Consider the following 18,663-nt stretch of genomic DNA (forward strand, 5'->3'; position numbering starts at 1 on the left):
AAATTTATCCCAGAAAAATGAGTTTCATAATTGTTCTATCTATGTATCAGTACAGAGCCTGCTTATTAAACATTTTGGAAATGCACAATTCTCTTCTATGCATCATAGAGTGGTAAAACAAGTTTGTTCATGACCTGGGGTTGGTTGGCTGCTATGTTAATGTGTTATCTTTTGGGGTCAAATTTTCTGGTTTTTTTGTTTGTTTGTTGTTTGGTTGGTTTTGGGTTTTTTAAAGGGACATTTAGATGGTCTTTAGAAAGTAAATTTCCTTCTTTATATAAAAAAATTAGAAGAAAAGGATGTTTTGCTGTCCTGGTTTCAACTGGGATAGAGTTAATTTTCTTTCTAGTAGCTGCTATAGTGTTATGCTTTGGATTCAGTATGAGAAGAATGTTGATAACACACTGATGTTTTCAGTTGTTGCCAAGTAGTGTTTAGACTAAGTCAAGGATTTTTCAGCTTCTCATACCCAGCCAGCAAGAAGGCTGGAGGGGCACAAGAAGTTGGGAGGGGGCACAGCCAGGGCAGCTGACCCCAACTGGCCAAAGGAATATTCCATACCATGTGACGTCATGCCTAGTATATAAACCGGGGGGAGTTGGCCAGGGGGTGGTGGGGTGGGGGATGCAGATCGCTGCTCGGGAACTACCTGGGCATCGGTCGGCAAGTGGCGAGCAATTTGCATTGTGCATCACTTGTTTTGTATATTCCAATCCTATTATTATTGTTGTCATTTTATTATTGTTATTATTATCATTCTTAGTTTCTTCCGTTCTGTCCTATTAAACTGTTCTTATCTCAACCTACAAATTTTACCATTTTTTTTCCCCGATTCTCTCCCCCATCCCACTGGATGGGGGGGAGTGAGTGAGCGGCTGCGTGGTGCTTAGTTGCTGGCTGGGGTTAAACCACGACAAGTAAAACTAAAAATACATCTGTAAAACATTCCTGTTAAAATATTATTTCCGAAATGAGCGTGAAAAGTAGTTCCTCCAATTTGATTTTACAGTAATCAAACCTATTCTGAGCATTTTTAGAATTTACTTTAAGTTTCTCATCTTAGAGTCTTCTTCCATACGCCGTATCTTCTTCGCTTGGTATGGCTCCATAGCAGCTCTATTGCAATAATGTTTTCTTATACGTGGTGTGCAGTGTACGAAGGTGTTCCTTAATTGGTTGGGTTTTTTTATACTATTTTATTCCAGTTAATATTTCAAAGAAAAATAACTGTTTATACACTACAATTCTTAAAAGAATGCCTGTGTAACTGAAGCGATGTATATACCTCAGTGGTTTACGTCAAATCACAGGAAAAACCTTGTATTGTTGAAGCAATATGTATTTAATAAGTTGAAGGCTTAAAAAAAAATGTGTTAGGATAATGAATGAATGAAACATGCTCTACAATAGTTTCATAACTTACTACCAGCACTACTGTGAGCACAGAAAGGAGATGTGGAATGATTGCTGGAAGTGACTTATCGATATGTTCCCCCCACACTCTCAAGGGAAGGTGAACCTCCAGCGTGGAACGCAGTGGATATGCCAGGAATCTGTTCCATAATAATTCCCTAAGCAACATAACCTGCAACCTTAGCAATGTTAGCAACACCAATGGAGCTTGGTATGCTGACCCAAAGAGAAGCAACACAGAGGGTGGAGTGGAGTGGGGACACCACGGCCAGGCTCTGTGATATCATCGCAGGGATAGGGAACAAGAACGGTAGACCCCTGCATTGAATCCGCTGAAGCAAGGAGGTGAAATAATGGGGGTTCTGTCGACCTACTGCCCTACTTCTGATTTATATCATAAGTGCCCCGTTCTGGGGTACTGACATGCAAAATCATGTCCTCTGGGTGAACTTTGTTCATTATAATACCAAAACACACCTCCATCCCAAAAGTTACCCGCCTCCAAGGTGCGACCACCCCTCACTGAGCATGCGCTCTGAATTTTCTCTAGCATGTACCTTTAAAAGCAAAGCGAGGAGATTTTATACCAATCATAGTAAAGGTACGTATGACTAGAGTCACTGAAGCTCCACCTAAATAGGAAAATAGTATAAAAGGCCTTAAGAGAGTGGGACTGTTAGGGAAGATACCATCGTGGACAAGTCGGGAGGACATCGCCGGCTTCTGGGACCAGTCGACGGGCTCAACCTCTCTTCCCCCCCCCCATAGGGACGCCTATGGGGTGAGATTCAAACACTCGGCTGTACCGAGTGCTTTCCTGGGAAACTTAGAAATCGTTAGAGCTCTTTTCTTCCATAATTTAATGTGCTTGTAGTCGACCGTGTTATTATTTGCACGTGCTTTGCAGACAGTGTATTTATCACCGGCAATCCAAAAGAATCTGTACTCCCGTTGCTTTAATAAACTGTACTGTTCATTAATCTAGCCGTGATAGTTTGTTGAACGCGACCAAACTCCCCATATCTGGCCGTTTTAGTTCGTTGAACGCGGCTAAATTGAAAGTACAGTGCGCTATTAGTGCATCCGTAATCGTGGTAGTTCAATATATTGAATGTGACCGGACTTATAGCGTTGAATTGGACAACACTCAGAATCTAAGCCTAGCCACCCCCAGCCCCTCTGATACCTGAGGATAAGCTGGAACGCAAGGGGGTTTATTTTCTGCCAAACTTCTTTACCCTTTAATGCAACAGGAGAAGAGTCATGAGAGATTTCTGTTTCTTACAGTTGAAAGATTTATGGAAGGACCAGTCTCGACTGGTTATGATGGCCGCCTTGTTAGGCTTGGAGAGCCCATCTCCCTCCTCCCCCCTCCTTTCTCAAACATTGAAGGATTCAGCAGCAGTGCAGGTCAAAAAGAATCAGGGTTAAGTAATAATTCCAATTTGGAAGTCCAGGGAAATCTTAAAATCTGGTTGTGGGCTAATATCTTAAGTATACGTGCTTATTTTAGTCATAAGGAACAATTCCACGAAGCAAGAAAAAGTTCAGTAGAAAGAGAGATTAAGCTAATTTGTAGGTTAAAAAAATAATAAATCAGCCTCAACTTTTAAAAAATATATTTTTTACAAATTGTGTTCATAACAGATCTTATTAAAAGTAGAGGAATAAAATACTTAAAGCACAACACTTGAATGACTGAACATTGCTCCAACTTACCCAAGCGCAAACCAGTTGAAATCAGCAGTGTAGAATTTTTTCACTGACAGTTAAGTACTTTAGTCAGTTTTCCTTTCTGTTCTTAACCAGGATTATAGAAAATAAATATTCATTATCAAATTTTCCTTTTAGATAAACGAATTGGTGGATGCCCGTGATGTCAGCATTGGAGCCTGGTTTGAAGCTCATATAGAAAATGTTACTCGAGCAACAAAAGGACATAAGAATGGTAAAGCTCAAGTAAAGAGTGGCAATTCTTACAAAAGGACTAATGGAAACTTAAGTCAAGATCATTCTAGAGAGAATGCAAATTATTTGGACAGTACACCATCCACATCTTACTCAGACTGCATGGACACTGATGAAGAAGCTATTTATCATATCAAGTATGACGAGTAAGTGCTTCTGATATTATTTTGAGGACATCATATGTTATGATTTGGCGTGTATAAACAAAGAATTTTGTTGAAGAAACTTGGAATCAAAGAGAGCACATTCAATATTGCAACCAAGGAAAGAAGTATTAAAAAGCCATAATGTCTTTCAGTCAGATATAATGAATATCCTGAGAGTAATGAGGGTTTTTTTCTTTTGTTCACAAATTCCTGTGAAGTATTAACTTTATCTTGACTTTATGCATCTCAGAATGCCTATCTCTAAGGAAAGGAAACTATGCATTGGATTTTTCTGTACTTGTTTTTCTACATAAAATATAAGTTAATATTTTCTTTAAAAACTACTCTGCTCATATTCAGTTCCTTCCATTGAAGTCTAAACAAGTGTTTCATGGGAGCAAGTTCTAGTGCTTGAATTGTTTAAATTTTGTTTTAAAAGTAGTATTTATGCATGAGATGACGGGTCTGCATTTCATGTAGAGGTTTCTTGTAGAGAATCTGGTGACTGGGAACATAAAAATCAGTTCTGAGCTGGAGTGAGGGTACAAAGGTATTTTTTTATTTTTATTTTTTTTAAATCTGTGGTACAAGCAAATTTCAGAACCTACAACAGATGTGCTAGAGTAGAGGCTTTGTGCCATAAACTCAGTGGGACTTGCAGGGATTTCTCATCACCAGCTTTTGCACCGGTGCATTCACATAAATTGGATCCTAGTTTTTTTAATGATGCCTTAATTTGCTGAAGCAGCTAACTAAGCTTCTAAACCAACGGCATCAATGAGAATTTTTTATTACAGAGAACAACAAAAATATCGCACTTTGGCACGTGAGATCAAAGGTAAAGGAACATACGTTTACTTTACACAGAAGCATATTTGGTATTAGTCTTGTTGAGGATAAATTCAATTCAAGTTTTCAAAATATTTTTTTAAGTATCTATTTCAAGTTTTGTTGTTTTCAAATAATTACAATTTAAACTGGTTTTGCTAGGGAAAAACCAAGAATGTTGAAGACTTAAGCTGAACATCTTTTAGCTGCTCTTGGCAACACTAGATACAACTTTTCTTTATCTACTTACCTTGGAGGATAATATAGCTTTTGTCTGAACATGGAGTTCAAATGCAGTTTTATATCTGCAACCATCAATTTTTTATCTGCAGGTGTGCGCGCGCCCCCCCCCCCCCAATAGATAGCTACAGTGGTGAAAGCAAAAATTTACTTTAAAAGTTATTGAAATACTTAAATTCAGAACTTTCTCACAACTTCAGTCGCCTAGTATCATTACAGTTGGACTAGATGATAGTTGCAGGTCCCTTTCAACTGAACTATTCTTAAAAAAAAATAATAATTGTCTCTAAAATGACAGATATGCATCATGGTATGCTTTCAAAGACCTGGTTCTAAGATTGGTTAATTGTGTAACATCGCAGAAGTATTTAATTGAGCAAAGGGCAAAAATTTGAGAGTGTGTTTGTAATTATTGGAGTTAAGTTATGTTCCTCTTTTGTAGATAGTGTCATTTTACGTGAGTTAGAGATTCGAGGGAGAAGCCACCTGTGAAGCAGAAAGTATAGTCAAGCTGATCTGACTTGCATAGGTGTACCTATGCTTACAAAATGTCAATTTTACTTCACGCGTACCTCAAGATCTAGCATTTCCAGTATAGGAAGACTAAGATGACTGTCTGCATCTAACACGATCTGTCACAGGTTTGTGTTCCCAGCCAGTGACCATCTTAAAACATTATGTCTTATCTAATTTTGCTTACGTCATGGTCATTTACTTGATTGGCCTGAAATGTTAAAAGTTTGAGTTTACAGGGAGAAAAGTTATTTCAAAACATTCTAGCGAGCAAGATCTATGCATTTATCAGCTAATAGAGACTTTGGTAAAAGTTAACGGCCTACATATGACAAAACACAAGGCATCATTTGTGACACTTCATATTTACCTTTCAACATCCCACTTCTTTGTTCTTTGAGTGGTAGTTAACATGCACATTGAAGAAGGCTACAGCTGAAGGACAAGTCTGTTGTAATGTTTTGAGATGGGGTTGGGAATGCGGAGTAGACCTACACTGTGTTTCTGAGACTTCGTGTTATGGCAAAGCTCATTTGATACCCAGCTGTTGTGTCAGGTCCAATCTGGCAATGCATGCACACAAAAAGGGGGGTGGGGTGGGAATCAAACATTCATTTTCTTTCTGTTTACGTCTGGAACTGACTACTCAGTGATGTTTATTCCCGTGTTGTGGTTTAACCCCATCCAGCAACTAAGCACCATGCAGCCGCTTGCTCACTTCCCCCCCCAAGTAGAATGGGGGAGAAAATTGGAAAAAAAAGTAAAATTTGTGGGTTGCGATAAGAACAGTTTAATAGGACAGAAAGGAAGAAACTAATGATGATAATGATAACACTAATAAAACTGACAATAGTAATAATAAAAGGATTTGAATATACAAGTGATGCACAATGCAATTGTTCACCACCCACCGATCGACACCCAGTTAGTCCCCGATCGGCGATCCCCCCACCCCCACTCCCCCCGTTTTATATACTTGATGTGATGTCACATGGTATGGAATACCCTGTCAGCCACTTTGGGTCAGCTGCCCTGGCTGTGTCCCCTCCCAACTTCTTGTGCCCCTCCAGCCTTCTTGCTGGCGGGGCATGAGAAGCTGAAAAATCCTTGACTTAGTCTAAACGCTTCTTAGCAACAACTGAAAACATCAGTGTGTTATCAACATTCTTCTCATACTGTATCCAAAACATAGCACTATACCAGCTACTAGGAAGACAATTAACTCAATCCCAGCCGAAAACAGAAGTTGCTACCCTGGATTTCAAGAGAGAAAACTTTATGCTATCCAGGGTGCTATTTAGCAGTGTCCCCTGGGAATCTGCTTTTGAGGACTTAGGACTCCACAAGTGCTGGTCCGTCTTTAAGAACCAACTTTTAGAAGCACAGAAGCAGGCAATCTCATTGTGTCAATGTACTGGGTTTGCATGGCAAGGTTTTCGTAGTGGGGGGGTACAGGGGTGGCTTCTGTGAGAAGCTGTTAGAAGCTTTCCCTATGTCTGATAGACCCAATGCCAGCCGGCTCCACGATGGACCCGCTGCTGGCCAAGGCTGAGACAAACAGTGATGGTTGTAGCACCTTTGTGATAACATATTTAAGAAGGGGAAAAAGTTGCTGTGCGACAGTAATTGCAGCTGGAGAGAGGAGTGAGAACATGTAAGAGAAACAATCCTGTGGAGGGCAAGGTCAGTGAAGAAGGAGGGGGAGGAGGTGCTCCAGGCACCAGAGCAGAGATTCCTCTGCAGCCCGTGGTGAAGAGCATCGTGAGGCAAGTTGTGTCCCTGCAGCCCATGGAGGACCTCATGCCGGAGTAGCTGAATGCACCCAAAGGAGGCTGTGACCCAGTGGGAAACCCGCGCTGGAGCATGCTCCTGTCAGGACCTGCAGACCATGGAGAGAGGAGCCCATGCTGGAGCAGGTTTTCTGGCAGGACTTGTGACCCCGTGGGGGACCCACGCTGGAGCAGTCTGTTCCTGAAGGACTGCACGCCATGGAAGGGACCCACGCTGCAGCAGTTTGTGAAGAACTGAAGCCCGTGGGAAGGACTCATGTTGGAGAAGTTCATGGAGAGCTGTCTTCCATGGGAAGGGCCGCAGGCTTCCAGTCAGCAGGGACCTCCCCAGACTCCCAAGACCTTTGGTAGATGATCGAGAGGGGTCCTGCCGTAACATCCTCTATCTCCTTCAGTACTCTGGGATGAATCCCATCAGGCCCCATGGACTTGTGAACATTCAGCTGATTCAGCTGGTCCCCTACAATTTCAGTGTCCACAAATGGAAAGTCACTGTTCCCGCAGTCGTAGTCCTGTGACTCAGGGGACCGGGCAGCCCAAGGTCTATCAGTATTATTAAAGACTGAGGCAAAAAAAGCATTGAATGCCTCCACTTTTTCTTCATCCCTATTCATCAGGTGACCATCTTCAACAAGTATTGGTCCAATGTTTTCTTTAGACCTGTTCTTGTCATTAATGTACCTAACAAAGCAAAGCCTTTCTTGTTCTCTAACACAACACTGGACAGTTTCAGCTTTAACTGAGCTTTGGCCTTTTGTGTCTTCCTATCCTATCCTATTCTATTCTATTCTTATTAACCTGTTTTAGTTTAAGAGGTTATATTTCTATCTTTTTATAGCAGTCCAACTTCCTTTTCCTGTCATTATTTTTAGTGTCCACATTGCACAGTTTTTCCAGCACATAGGGAGGCTATGCAGCCTCTACAGTCACTGCAAAATGGCTTTATACAGAGAATTTAAGACTATGTTGTTATACAGAAGTGACACCTCCAAAACCTTAAGCACCTCTTTTTTATTTGTTTTGTGCTCCTTAATTGTAGTACAATCCCATTCAAATAGCCCTACTTTAATTGTTCTAAATGACTGTCTCTCAACTCAAAAAGGGAATAGAGCTCTTTAGAAATTATTCATAATATAGTCGGGATGGAGGCAAGATAATCAGGTTTCTAGTTAAAAAAACCCTGCCAAACAACCCAAAATCCATAAATGTCTTTTAGTGAACTGGTTTTTTTCTTTCTGTCTATTCTTTATTTCTTATAATTTTGCAACCCTTACTATTTCTCATAAAGAGAAATCCTCAAGTAGTGCTTCTCTGATTTAACATAATAGGGTTTTAATATTATAACTGAAGAGAGAAAACACTTTAACACTATTAGCTAATATGTCTATTAGAAAGTGTTGGAAATAGTCCTGATTTTGGTTATGGGTTTCTGCAGTTAGCCATTTTTTTAAACATTGTTTGGTAAATGTAATGTGGACTCCTGCAATCTTCATCATGAGAATTTTTTTATACATGCTGTGTTTTTAGGGTTGATTTTGTTTAATGAGCTAACATTGTCTTAGCTATGTTGTTATTGAAATTGGTGGAAATGTAACAAATATATGAAAGCCAAGTTAAACTAGAATTGAGCAGTTTTGAAGATTCGAGTTTTAATCTTTGTTGCTTTTTCATTGTTGGCTTAATTGAGTCCTTTGACTTTACTGAGAACAAATTTGATCTGTGCCTATGTGGAAACTTGAACTTATAAAAAGAAAACATCAAATGCTCATGGATTCTTTTTTTTCCTTTGGATTGCTGGATGCTTTTTCTTCTATGAGATTAGTCAAGTCACTAGTCTGCATTTAGACTAATATAAAATTTAGAAAAAACATACTAGATCAAATTTTTAAACAGAGTTAAGCATTAACACTCCCAAAAGTTATTTTGAAAATTATGCTTCTGAAAAACATTGTCTTTAACTTACTTCTTGCTACTTTGGGAGTACTAATTGTCACTTCTGTTCGGTTTTGCCTTTCAAGGTATCCAGAGAATGGCATAATAGAAATGGACACCAAAAATCTTCGACCACGAGCAAGAACCATTCTGAAGTGGAGTGAACTAAAAGTGGGTGATGTGGTGATGGTTAACTACAATGTTGAGGCTCCAGAAGAAAGAGGATTCTGGTTTGATGCAGAAATTACCTCTCTGAGAGAAATTTCAAGGACTAACAAAGAGGTTCATGCCAAAATTCTGCTGGGGTAAGATTTCTTTGACTAATACGGAAAGTCTATTTACATTCTTAAACAAGCAAACAAAACCTAAAGCTTTTAGGTTTTGTTTGCTACTCATCATTAGATTAACATACTGTATTTCCACAGCTGAGCCAGGTCTGGGGTTTGTGTGTGAAGGAAATTCCTTTAGAACCTTTGATATGTGCCTTAATTCCCCTAGTAGAGTCTGTCATTTCTCAATAGACCACGATGAACATGCTGAGACAATACTCATCTGATCGGACCGTCCTCTTTTCTTGAGTCATAGAAGCACTATCTGGACTTGTTACCAATCATCACATCCCACGTCTGCTTCCCCCTCTATGCTGGTTCCATCCTTGGTGTGCATGGGACCCAGAAATACCACATAAGGCAATACTAGCCTCCCATTTCCACCCTTGCTTACTCAATTCAGTGGGGGAAAGGGTGGTCATCTTGTCATGACAGCATAAGGCCAAGACAGATGTCAACGCTTCCCACCTCCCCAAGGGTGTCAGGTGCGGAGGGGAGTTTGGTCATGGAGTGATGAAGGGTTAAAATCAAGGCAGTCAATAAGGTGGTGCATCAAGAAACCATCAGAATAATGCAAGCCAGAAGCCAAGTACAAAAATATAATATGATGACTAGAACAAGTAAGAAACCACTCAAAATAAGTATAAAAACTAGGGGAATTAAGTGGGACATCCCTATAGCTGTAGCAGACCATCCTAGAAGGGATTCCCACCAACTAGATTTGACTATTTTTTTAACACATTCCAGGATTTGTTTGATCTCTGTGATATCATGGTGGACAGCTATTAAAATTTGTTGTGCCTGCTCGTTTGCCTGTTTCAATAGTCGATATAGGTCTTCATGTGGCAAAACCTGTTCAATCAGAAATAAATTCATACTGATAGGGGTAGGGGTGATGTGGTGGTAGAGGGTATAGTTAGTTGACAGTACTTGATAAGTGATAATTGGGGCAGTATAGTTAAAATCACAGCCAGATAGGGTTGTAAAATACCAGGTACATAGATTAACTAACATAAAGTATGGTTATATGTAGAGTCAATATATACAGAAGGTCATGAAGATCATAAAGATACACAGCTGTTCCAGACAGATGAGTATCATCTCAGTTCACTGAGGTCTACTGAGAAATGACAGACTGCTAGGGGAATTAAGGCACATATCAAAGTTTCTAAAGGAATTTCCTTCACACACGAACTCCAGACCTGGATCAGGGATGCAAGCTTCAATGTCTACTGATTGCCATCCTTTCGTTCCTTGCCAGGCCTATTGTTGATGATGCATGGGATAGATCACGGATCTGGCAATATTCAAATAGTGGATTCCATGAGCCAGATTTTCTCATTTGTCCTGAAAATTTAGTGAATCAAGAGTCATGGGGAATTGGGATTTCTTCTTCAGAGTAGCAGGATGTCAAAGGAGGCAATCTACAAGAAAAGAACAAAATGCATCCTGTCTAGGCTACAAGCCAAGCAGCAGATAGTTATTTGAGTTACTCTTTTAAGAATTCCTTCATACAAATTTGGTCCTAGTACCCCTGTAATTAGAGCTGTGGTGATGGTGTTGGTAGAGGGAATACATGCTTGCACTGTAGTCCCTACAAGAGCTTGTGAAGGTGGCAAAGGGAGGGGTTTCTGTAATAGGTGAGTCTTAGGGATCATCGGTAGCTGCAGAATAGGGAAAGGAGAGAGGGGTGAGAACAAAATGGTTGGGACCTCAAGATCAGACTCTGTCGATGATAGTGGAGATACCAAAAACCCAGCGCTGAACGATAATGGATTGTGCACATCCTTCAGGAAAGGAACATTGCAAAGGACATCATGAATAGGATGTAAAACCTAAAGTGTAAGGGGGCAATCCCCAAGGAGTTCATAAATATCAGAAAAGGCAAGTGTCGTGGTTTAACCCCAGCCAGCAACTAAGCACCACGCAGCAGCTCACTCACTCCCCCCCACCCAGTGGGATGGGGGAGAAAATTGGGAAAAAGAAGTAAAACTCGTGGGTTGAGATAAGAATGGTTTAATAGAACAGAAAAGAAGAAACTAATAATGATAACACTAATAAAATGACAACAGTAGTAATAAAAGGATTGGAATGTACAAATGATGCGCAGTGCAATTGCTCACCACCCGCTGACTGACACCCAGCTAGTCCCCAAGCGGCGATTCCCCGCCCCCACTTCCCAGTTCCTATACTAGATGGGACGTCACATGGTATGGAATACCCTGTTGGCCAGTTTGGGTCAGCTGCCCTGGTTCTGTCCTGTGCCAACTTCTTGTGCCCCTCCAGCTTTCTCACTGGCTGGGCATGAGAAGCTGAAAAATCCTTGACTATAGTCTAAACACTACTTAGCAACAACTGAAAACATCAGTGTTATCAACATTCTTCGCATACTGAACTCAAAACATAGCACTGTACCAGCTACTAGGAAGACAGTTAACTCTATCCCAGCTGAAACCAGGACAATGCTTATAATAATTTTAAGGAAAATATTTTTAGAATTACGATACTGTTTATTGTGGTGAAATTTATGAGGTGCCACCACTAAAGCAAAGTTTTTCTTAGCTAAAACGAAGCATTCACTTCAAGTTACACTGTAACATCAGTTTCACTCTTGGTAACACATGCATCCCCATGTCTCCATCCTCCTACAGAGTTGGAGACAACAGACTGAATCCAACTGCCTTCAGTTCCTTTGTGAATATGATATGGTAAGAAAAGTACTCTGTGTCAAAGGGACAAAGAAAGCTAGCAAGAGAGGAGAAGGCTAGCAGTGAATTCTTCAAGGAGACTGTAATGACTGCATTCTTTAAGATGGGGGAAATAAGCAATGTCACAGCCTATTTAAAGTTGTCATCTGAATTTCTGCAAAAAACTACTGAATTTCTGAAGAACTATACCCAAGTTCCTAAAATTAAACAGGTGTACTGGGTCTGGCTGGGATGGAGTTAATTTTCTTCATAGATGCCCACATGGTGTCATGCTTTGGATCTGTGACTAAAACAGTGTTGATAACACACCAGTGTTTTGGCTACTGCTGAGCAGTGCTTATAGAGCGTCAAGGCTTTCTCCTTTTCCTACTCCACATATATAGGTTGGTTATCAACTGCACTTTAGATGTAGCCCCTATGGTAAAGGAAGACCTATGAGGATGTCCCACTGAGGCCCAGTGGCACCCACCAGTCAAAAAGGGTCCTGATCCACTCAGAGCCCATTTATTGTCAATAGGCGCTTGCTTTACAGGTGCAGCACCCAGGTATTATAAGAGGTAGTTTCTGCTATGCCCATTCGGTTATCTTCCCACCTCCCTGAAGATGCACCTATAGTTACCACCAAACCCCCTTGTGTCCGCGTAGTTAAAAATCCCCCTAAGCCTGTGCAATAGGGCCCTGACCCAAAGCACCTCAAAGCATGGAAATATTATTTGGCCCTAGGCATTCCTGAAAAGGCAATCCTCATTATGGTAGCAAAGGGTGGCAAGGTGTGCAAGCCTCATATTGGGAATGAGAGCATGCTTTTTTTTAGGGCCAGTTCTGTTTAATATTTTTATCAATGATCTAGATGCAGGAGTTGAATGCACCATTAGCAAGTTTGCTGATGATATTAAACTGGGAGGTGCTGTTGACTCTCTCGAGGGGCAAGAGGACTTGCAGAGGGATCTAGATAGATTGGAGCATTGGGCAATGATTAATGGAATGAAATTTAACAAGAACAAATGCCCAGTTCTGCACTTGGGATGGAGTAATGCTGGGCACAAACACAGATTGGGAGAGGAGCGGCTGGAGGGCAGCCCAGCAGAAAGGGATCTGGGGGTGCTGGTTGACAGTAGGCTCAATATGAGTCAGCAGTGTGCCCTGGCAGCCAAGAGGGCAAACTGCATCCTGGGGTGCATCAAACACAGTACAACCAGCCAGTCAAAAGAGGTGATTATCCTGCTGTGTTCAGCAATGGTGCAGCCTCACCTTGAATACTGTGTTCAGTTCTGGGCCCCACAGTTTAAGAGGGATGTGAAGGTCCTTGAATGTGTCCAGAGGAGGGGAACAATCTGGTGAAAGGGCTGTAAGGCATGTCCTATGAGGAGCAGCTAAGTACACTGGGTTTGTCTAGTTTGGAGAAAAGGAGGCTGAGGGGTGACCTCGTTGCTCTCTACAGCTTCCTGAGGAGGGGAAGTGGAGAGGGAGGTGCTGATCTCTTCTCCCTGATGTCCAGTGATAGGACACATGGGAATGGTTCAAAGCTGCGTGAGGGGAGGTTCAGACTTGCCATTAGGAAGCATTTATTTACCAAGAGGGTGGTCAACCACTGGAACAGGCTTCTTAGAGAGGTGGTCGATGCCTGTCAGTGTTTAAGAGGCATTTGGGTAATGCTCTTAATAACATGCTTTAACTTTTGGTTAGCCCTGAAGTGGTCAGGCAGTTGGACTAGATGATCACTGTAGGTCCCTTCCAACTGAGTTATTCTATCCTATCCTATCCTATCCTATCCTATTCTATTCTTTACTTGCCACTTTCCTTGCTGTCCTGGTTTCAGCTGGGATAGAGTTAACTGTCTTCCTAGTAGCTGGTACAGTGCTATGTTTTGAGTTCAGTATGCGAAGAATGTTGATAACACTGATGTTTTCAGTTGTTGCTAAGTAGTGTTTAGACTATAGTCAAGGATTTTTCAGCTTCTCATGCCCAGCCATCGAGAAAGCTGGAGGGGCACAAGAAGTTGGCACAGGACACAGCCAGGGCAGCTGACCCAAACTGGCCAACGGGGTATTCCATACCATGTGATGCCACATCTAGTGTATAAACTGGGGGGAGCGGGGGCGGGGGATCGCCTCTCGGGGACTAGCTGGGTGTTGGTCGGTGGGTGGTGAGCAATTGCACTGCGCATCATTTGTACATTCCAATCCTTTTATTACTACTGTTGTCATTTTATTAGTGTTATCATTATCATTATTAGTTTCTTCTTTTCTGTTCTATTAAACCGTTCTTATCTCAACCCACGAGTTTTACTTCTTTTCCCGATTCTCTCCCCCATCCCACTGGGTGTGGGAGGGGAGTGAGTGAGTGGCTGCGTGGTGCTTAGTTGCTGGCTGGGGTTAAACCACGACAGCATTCAGATTTTAGAATGCTTTTTATTGTAAGAATGGAGGAATGTTGAATTTTTATGAACATTTCTAATGAAGGACATGATTGATTAGGAGAGAATGGCAGAACATTTTTATGATGAGCTGCAATTTAATATTTTGCTTACTTACCAGAAATAGTTACATTTTTTAAATCTGAAAGACATTGAGTTGATAGCTTTTGCAAGCATATGCAAATCCGTTTTGAGTATTGCTTTTAAATTTAGGTTAACAGGAGTGATTTACATGAAATATTTCACTGTATTATGGCTTCCTGTGATTCAAAATGTAGAGGAGGCATGTGAATTAATTTTGGAGACAATTGTCATTTAAGAAAAAACACCCTCAAATCTAAAACAAGATGTTGAATAGGAAGTTTGAATTATTAACTGTGAAATATGTTCATCTGATTCGTGTCAATATAAACAATGCTAGGGCCGCATAATAAAATGTGACCCTCACTGTATATGTAATCTTTAACCATTTTGTCGGTCCTTGTATAACCACAGGCCGGGAGGAGACAGATATGTATATAGTTCGGTTTTGTTGTTAACTGCACAGTGTTAAACAAGAGATCCTAAGGGAGAACTGAGGCATTTAGATGTATATTTAGCCTCAGAGACTGCAGTACTTAGGGTCTTGATGGGCGATTTGTTGTATGCATTTGTTGAGGGGGGAGGTGTCTGTTGTGAACTTGTTTGGGTTCTGATGATCGCAGCTTGTGCTGTGCAAGGTGTCGGCTGTTACACAGGATGTCTGCTGTCTGGCGCGAACAGTGGGGAGCCTGATCAGAGATAAGTTTCTAAGCACCCACACAACCAGGAGATGGGGAAGAACACGCCTAGTATGAATATGTAACGAACGTTAGACTATAAAAGAAGCTGTTTTGTTTTTCACGGCGCGTGTTGTGGTAGAGCAGAAGCTCCCCGCGTGTCCAGCGCTGTTTGCTTGCCTTTATTCATTTAATAAATTGTTAACTTTGTTTGGAATCCTGTTTGGGACTAAATTCATTTATAACATTAACTACGAACTTACCAAGGGATGAGTATTTTTTAAAAGAAAAAACAATCCAGAGATCTCAAGATCATAGGATAATTCAGGTTGGAAAGAGCCTCAGGAGGTCTCTAGTTCAACTTCCTTCTCAAAGCAGGGTCTGCTATGAAGTCAGACCAGGTTGCTCAGGGCTTTATTCAGTCTGGTCTTGAAAACCTCCAATGGTGTCCTGGTTTTGGCTGGGATAGAGTTGATTTTCTTCTTAGTAGCTGGTACTGTGTGTTTTGGATTTAGTGTGAGAATAATGCTGATAACACACTGATGTTTTAGTTGTTGCTAAGTAGCGCTTATCCTACGTTAAGGATTTTTTAGTTTCCCATGCTCTGCCAGCAAGCAGGTATACAAGAAACTGGGAGGGAGCATAGCAAAGGACAGGTGACCCAAACTAGCCAAAGGGATATTCCATACCATAGAATATCATGCTCAGTATATAAAATGGGGGGGGGTTAGCTGGGAGGGGCGGATCACTGCTTGGCCATCAGTCAGCAGGTGATGAGCAATTGCATTGTGCATCAATTGTTGTTTCTTGGGTTTTATTCTTTTTTTTTTTTTTTATATTCCTTTTCACTACAGTTATTATTATTGTTATTATTATTATATTTTATTATTATTTTTGTTACTATTACATTTTATTTTACTTATTAAATCATTCTTATCTCAACCCTCGAGTTTAACTTTTTTTTGGATTGTCCTCCCCATCCCACTGCGAGCGGGGAGGAGTGAATGAGCAGCTGCATGGTGCCTAGTTGATGGATGGGCTTAAACCATGGCAGTTCTTTTTGGCACCCAACATGGGGCCTGAAGGGTTGAGATAATGACAGATCTGACCAGAGGGTGTTAAAATGAATTTGTTACAAGCATTCATTATATTAGTTGAATAGTTGCTGGTCACAATGTTGATTTATTGGCTCTTAAGAGTTGTGGCACTCGTTCTTAGAGTTCTGTTATGTATCACCTTACTTGCCATATATAGTCCCTGCGCTGCTGCTTATCACCAATAAGGTGAGGTGGATTAAGGTGTTTGCTTTGCTGTACTATGTAACACTGGTTTATGGTATGATAAAATTATTGCTCATGGGACTAATCCGGTTTTGTACTCAGCATTGCTGTTATCTCCGTACTTCGGGAGCCATCTAGTGAAAACTATTAATAATTAAATATTTTACCTTTTCTCTTTGGGGAGCCAACCTATGGGGGAGACATCTTCTCTTTCTCTGCCAGGCTACTTACAATAGCGTTTGAGAATTTTGCAAATTTTTAATATCTTTGGGATGTTGAAACCAGCATGGTTCCTATGGTTCCAGCATGCTTCCTATTGCTAGGAAGCAGCATGTTCTTGAATGTGATTCAGGTCTTGTTTAGGGTTAAAAAAGTATTTAGAAATACCACCCAGAGATCAACCTCTGTATTGGTGTTATGTGGCAAGGTTTTGGTAGCGGGGGGGGTTACAGGGGTGGCTCCTGTAAGAAGCTGCTGGAAGCTTCCCCTGTGTTCGAGAGAGAGCGAGCCCATACCAGCCGGCTCTAAGACAGACCCACAGCCGGCCAAGGCCGAGCCAATCAGTGATAGTGGTAACGCCTCTGTGATAACATTTTTAAGAAGGGGAAAAAGTTGGGATAGGGAGAAAACAGCCGCCAGAGAGAGGAGTGAGACCATGTAAGAGAAACAAGCCTGCGGACACCAAGGTCAGTGCAGAAGGAGGGGGAGGAGATGCTCCAGGCGCCGGAGCAGAGATTCCCCTGCAGCCCGTGGTGAAGACCATGGTGAGGCAGGCTGTCCCCCTGCAGTCCAGGGAGGTCCACGGTGGGGCAGATATCCACCTGCAGCCCGTGGAGGACCCCACGCCGGAGCAGGTGGGTTCTCGAAGGAAGCTGTGACCCCGTGGGAACCCTGCGCTGGAGCAGGCTCCTGGCAGGACCTGTGGATCTGTGGAGAGAGGAGCCCACGCTGGAGCAGGTTTTCTGGTGGGACTTGTGACCCCGTGGGGGACCCACGCTGGAGCAGTGTGCTCCTGAAGGACTGCACACCGTGGAAAGGACCCATGCTGGAGCAGTTCGTGAAGAACTGCAGCCCGTGGGAATGGCCCACGTTGGAGAAAGTTCGTGGAGGACTGTCTCCCGTGGGTGGGACCCCACGCTGGAGCAGGGGAAGAGTGTGATGAGCCCTCGCCCTGAGGAGGTGAAGCGGCAGAAAATAACCTGTGATGACCGTAAACCCCATCCCTGTCCCCCTTGTGCCGCTGGGGGGGCTTGGTGGAGAAATCCGGGAGTGAAGTTGTGCCCGGGAAGAAGGGAGGGGTGGAGGGAAGGTGTTCTGAGATTTTGTTTTATTTCTTATTACCCTACTCTGGTTGATTGGTAATAAATTGAGCTAATTTTCCCTAAGCTGAGTCTGTTTTGCCCGTGATGGTAATTAGTGAATGATCTCTCCTGTCCTTATCTCGACCCGCAAGCTTTTTTGTTATATTTTTCTCTCCCCTGTCCAGCTGAGGATGGGGGAGTGATAGAACGGCTTTGGTGGGCACCTGGCATCCAGCCAGGGTCAACCCATCACAACCTCCATGACAGGTACTGCGGCTACTCAGGCCCTGGTGGCAGACACTGTGGCCACTCAAACCCCGGTGACAAGCACTGTGGCTATTCCAACCCCCATGACTGTGGCTACTCAAACCCCGGCGATGGGTCATGCAGCTGAACCAGAGAATCAACCAGTGCCAGTATCAGTCGCCCCTATACACAAGAAGAAATGGACATGAAAATCAGCTTGTTTAGGTAAAGGAGGACTGTTATGGTTTAAGCCCAGCTGGTAACAAAGCACCACACAGCCACTCCATCACTTCCCCCGCCCCCGGCCATGGTGGGATGAGGAGAAAATATAAAGGCAGGCTCGTGGGTTGAGACAAGGACTGGGAGGGATCACTCACCACTTATGATCACGGGCAAAAGACAGGCTCAACTTGGGGAAGAAACAAAATCAATTTAATTTACTACAAATCAAAACAAAACAAGGATATTAGGAAGTAAAACCAAACCTTAAAACACCTTCCCCCCACCCCTCCCTCCTTCCCGGCTCAACTCCACTCCTGGTTCTCTCTACCTCCTCCCCCCAGTGGCACAGGGGAACAGGGGGTGGAGGTTGGGGTCAGCTCGCCACACATTGTCTCTGCCGCTCCTTCCTCCTCAGGGGGAGGACTCCTCACTTGTCCCCTGCTCCAGTGTGGGGTCCCTCCCACAGGAGACAGTCCTTCACAAACTTCTCTAACGCAAGTCCTTTCCGTGGGCTGCAGTTCCTCACAAACTTCCCTGGCGTGGGTCCTTTCTGCAGGCTGATCTTCAGTCACA

General features: G+C 42.5%; 1 protein-coding gene across 2 annotated transcripts in view; it reads left to right on the forward strand.

The window, feature by feature from the left end:
* LOC138683375 (E3 ubiquitin-protein ligase UHRF2-like) overlaps positions 1-18,663 on the forward strand; it is a 175,304-nt gene that overhangs the window by 75,271 nt on the left and 81,370 nt on the right. For both annotated transcript variants that reach the window (XM_069775087.1, XM_069775088.1), the window contains exons 3-4: positions 3,265-3,527; positions 8,917-9,135. In XM_069775087.1, coding sequence (XP_069631188.1) covers positions 3,265-3,527; positions 8,917-9,135 — 482 coding nt within the window. The remainder of the gene's footprint in view (positions 1-3,264; positions 3,528-8,916; positions 9,136-18,663) is intronic.

Source organism: Haliaeetus albicilla, chromosome W (assembly GCF_947461875.1).
Source record: "Haliaeetus albicilla chromosome W, bHalAlb1.1, whole genome shotgun sequence".
Lineage (NCBI taxonomy): Eukaryota > Metazoa > Chordata > Aves > Accipitriformes > Accipitridae > Haliaeetus > Haliaeetus albicilla.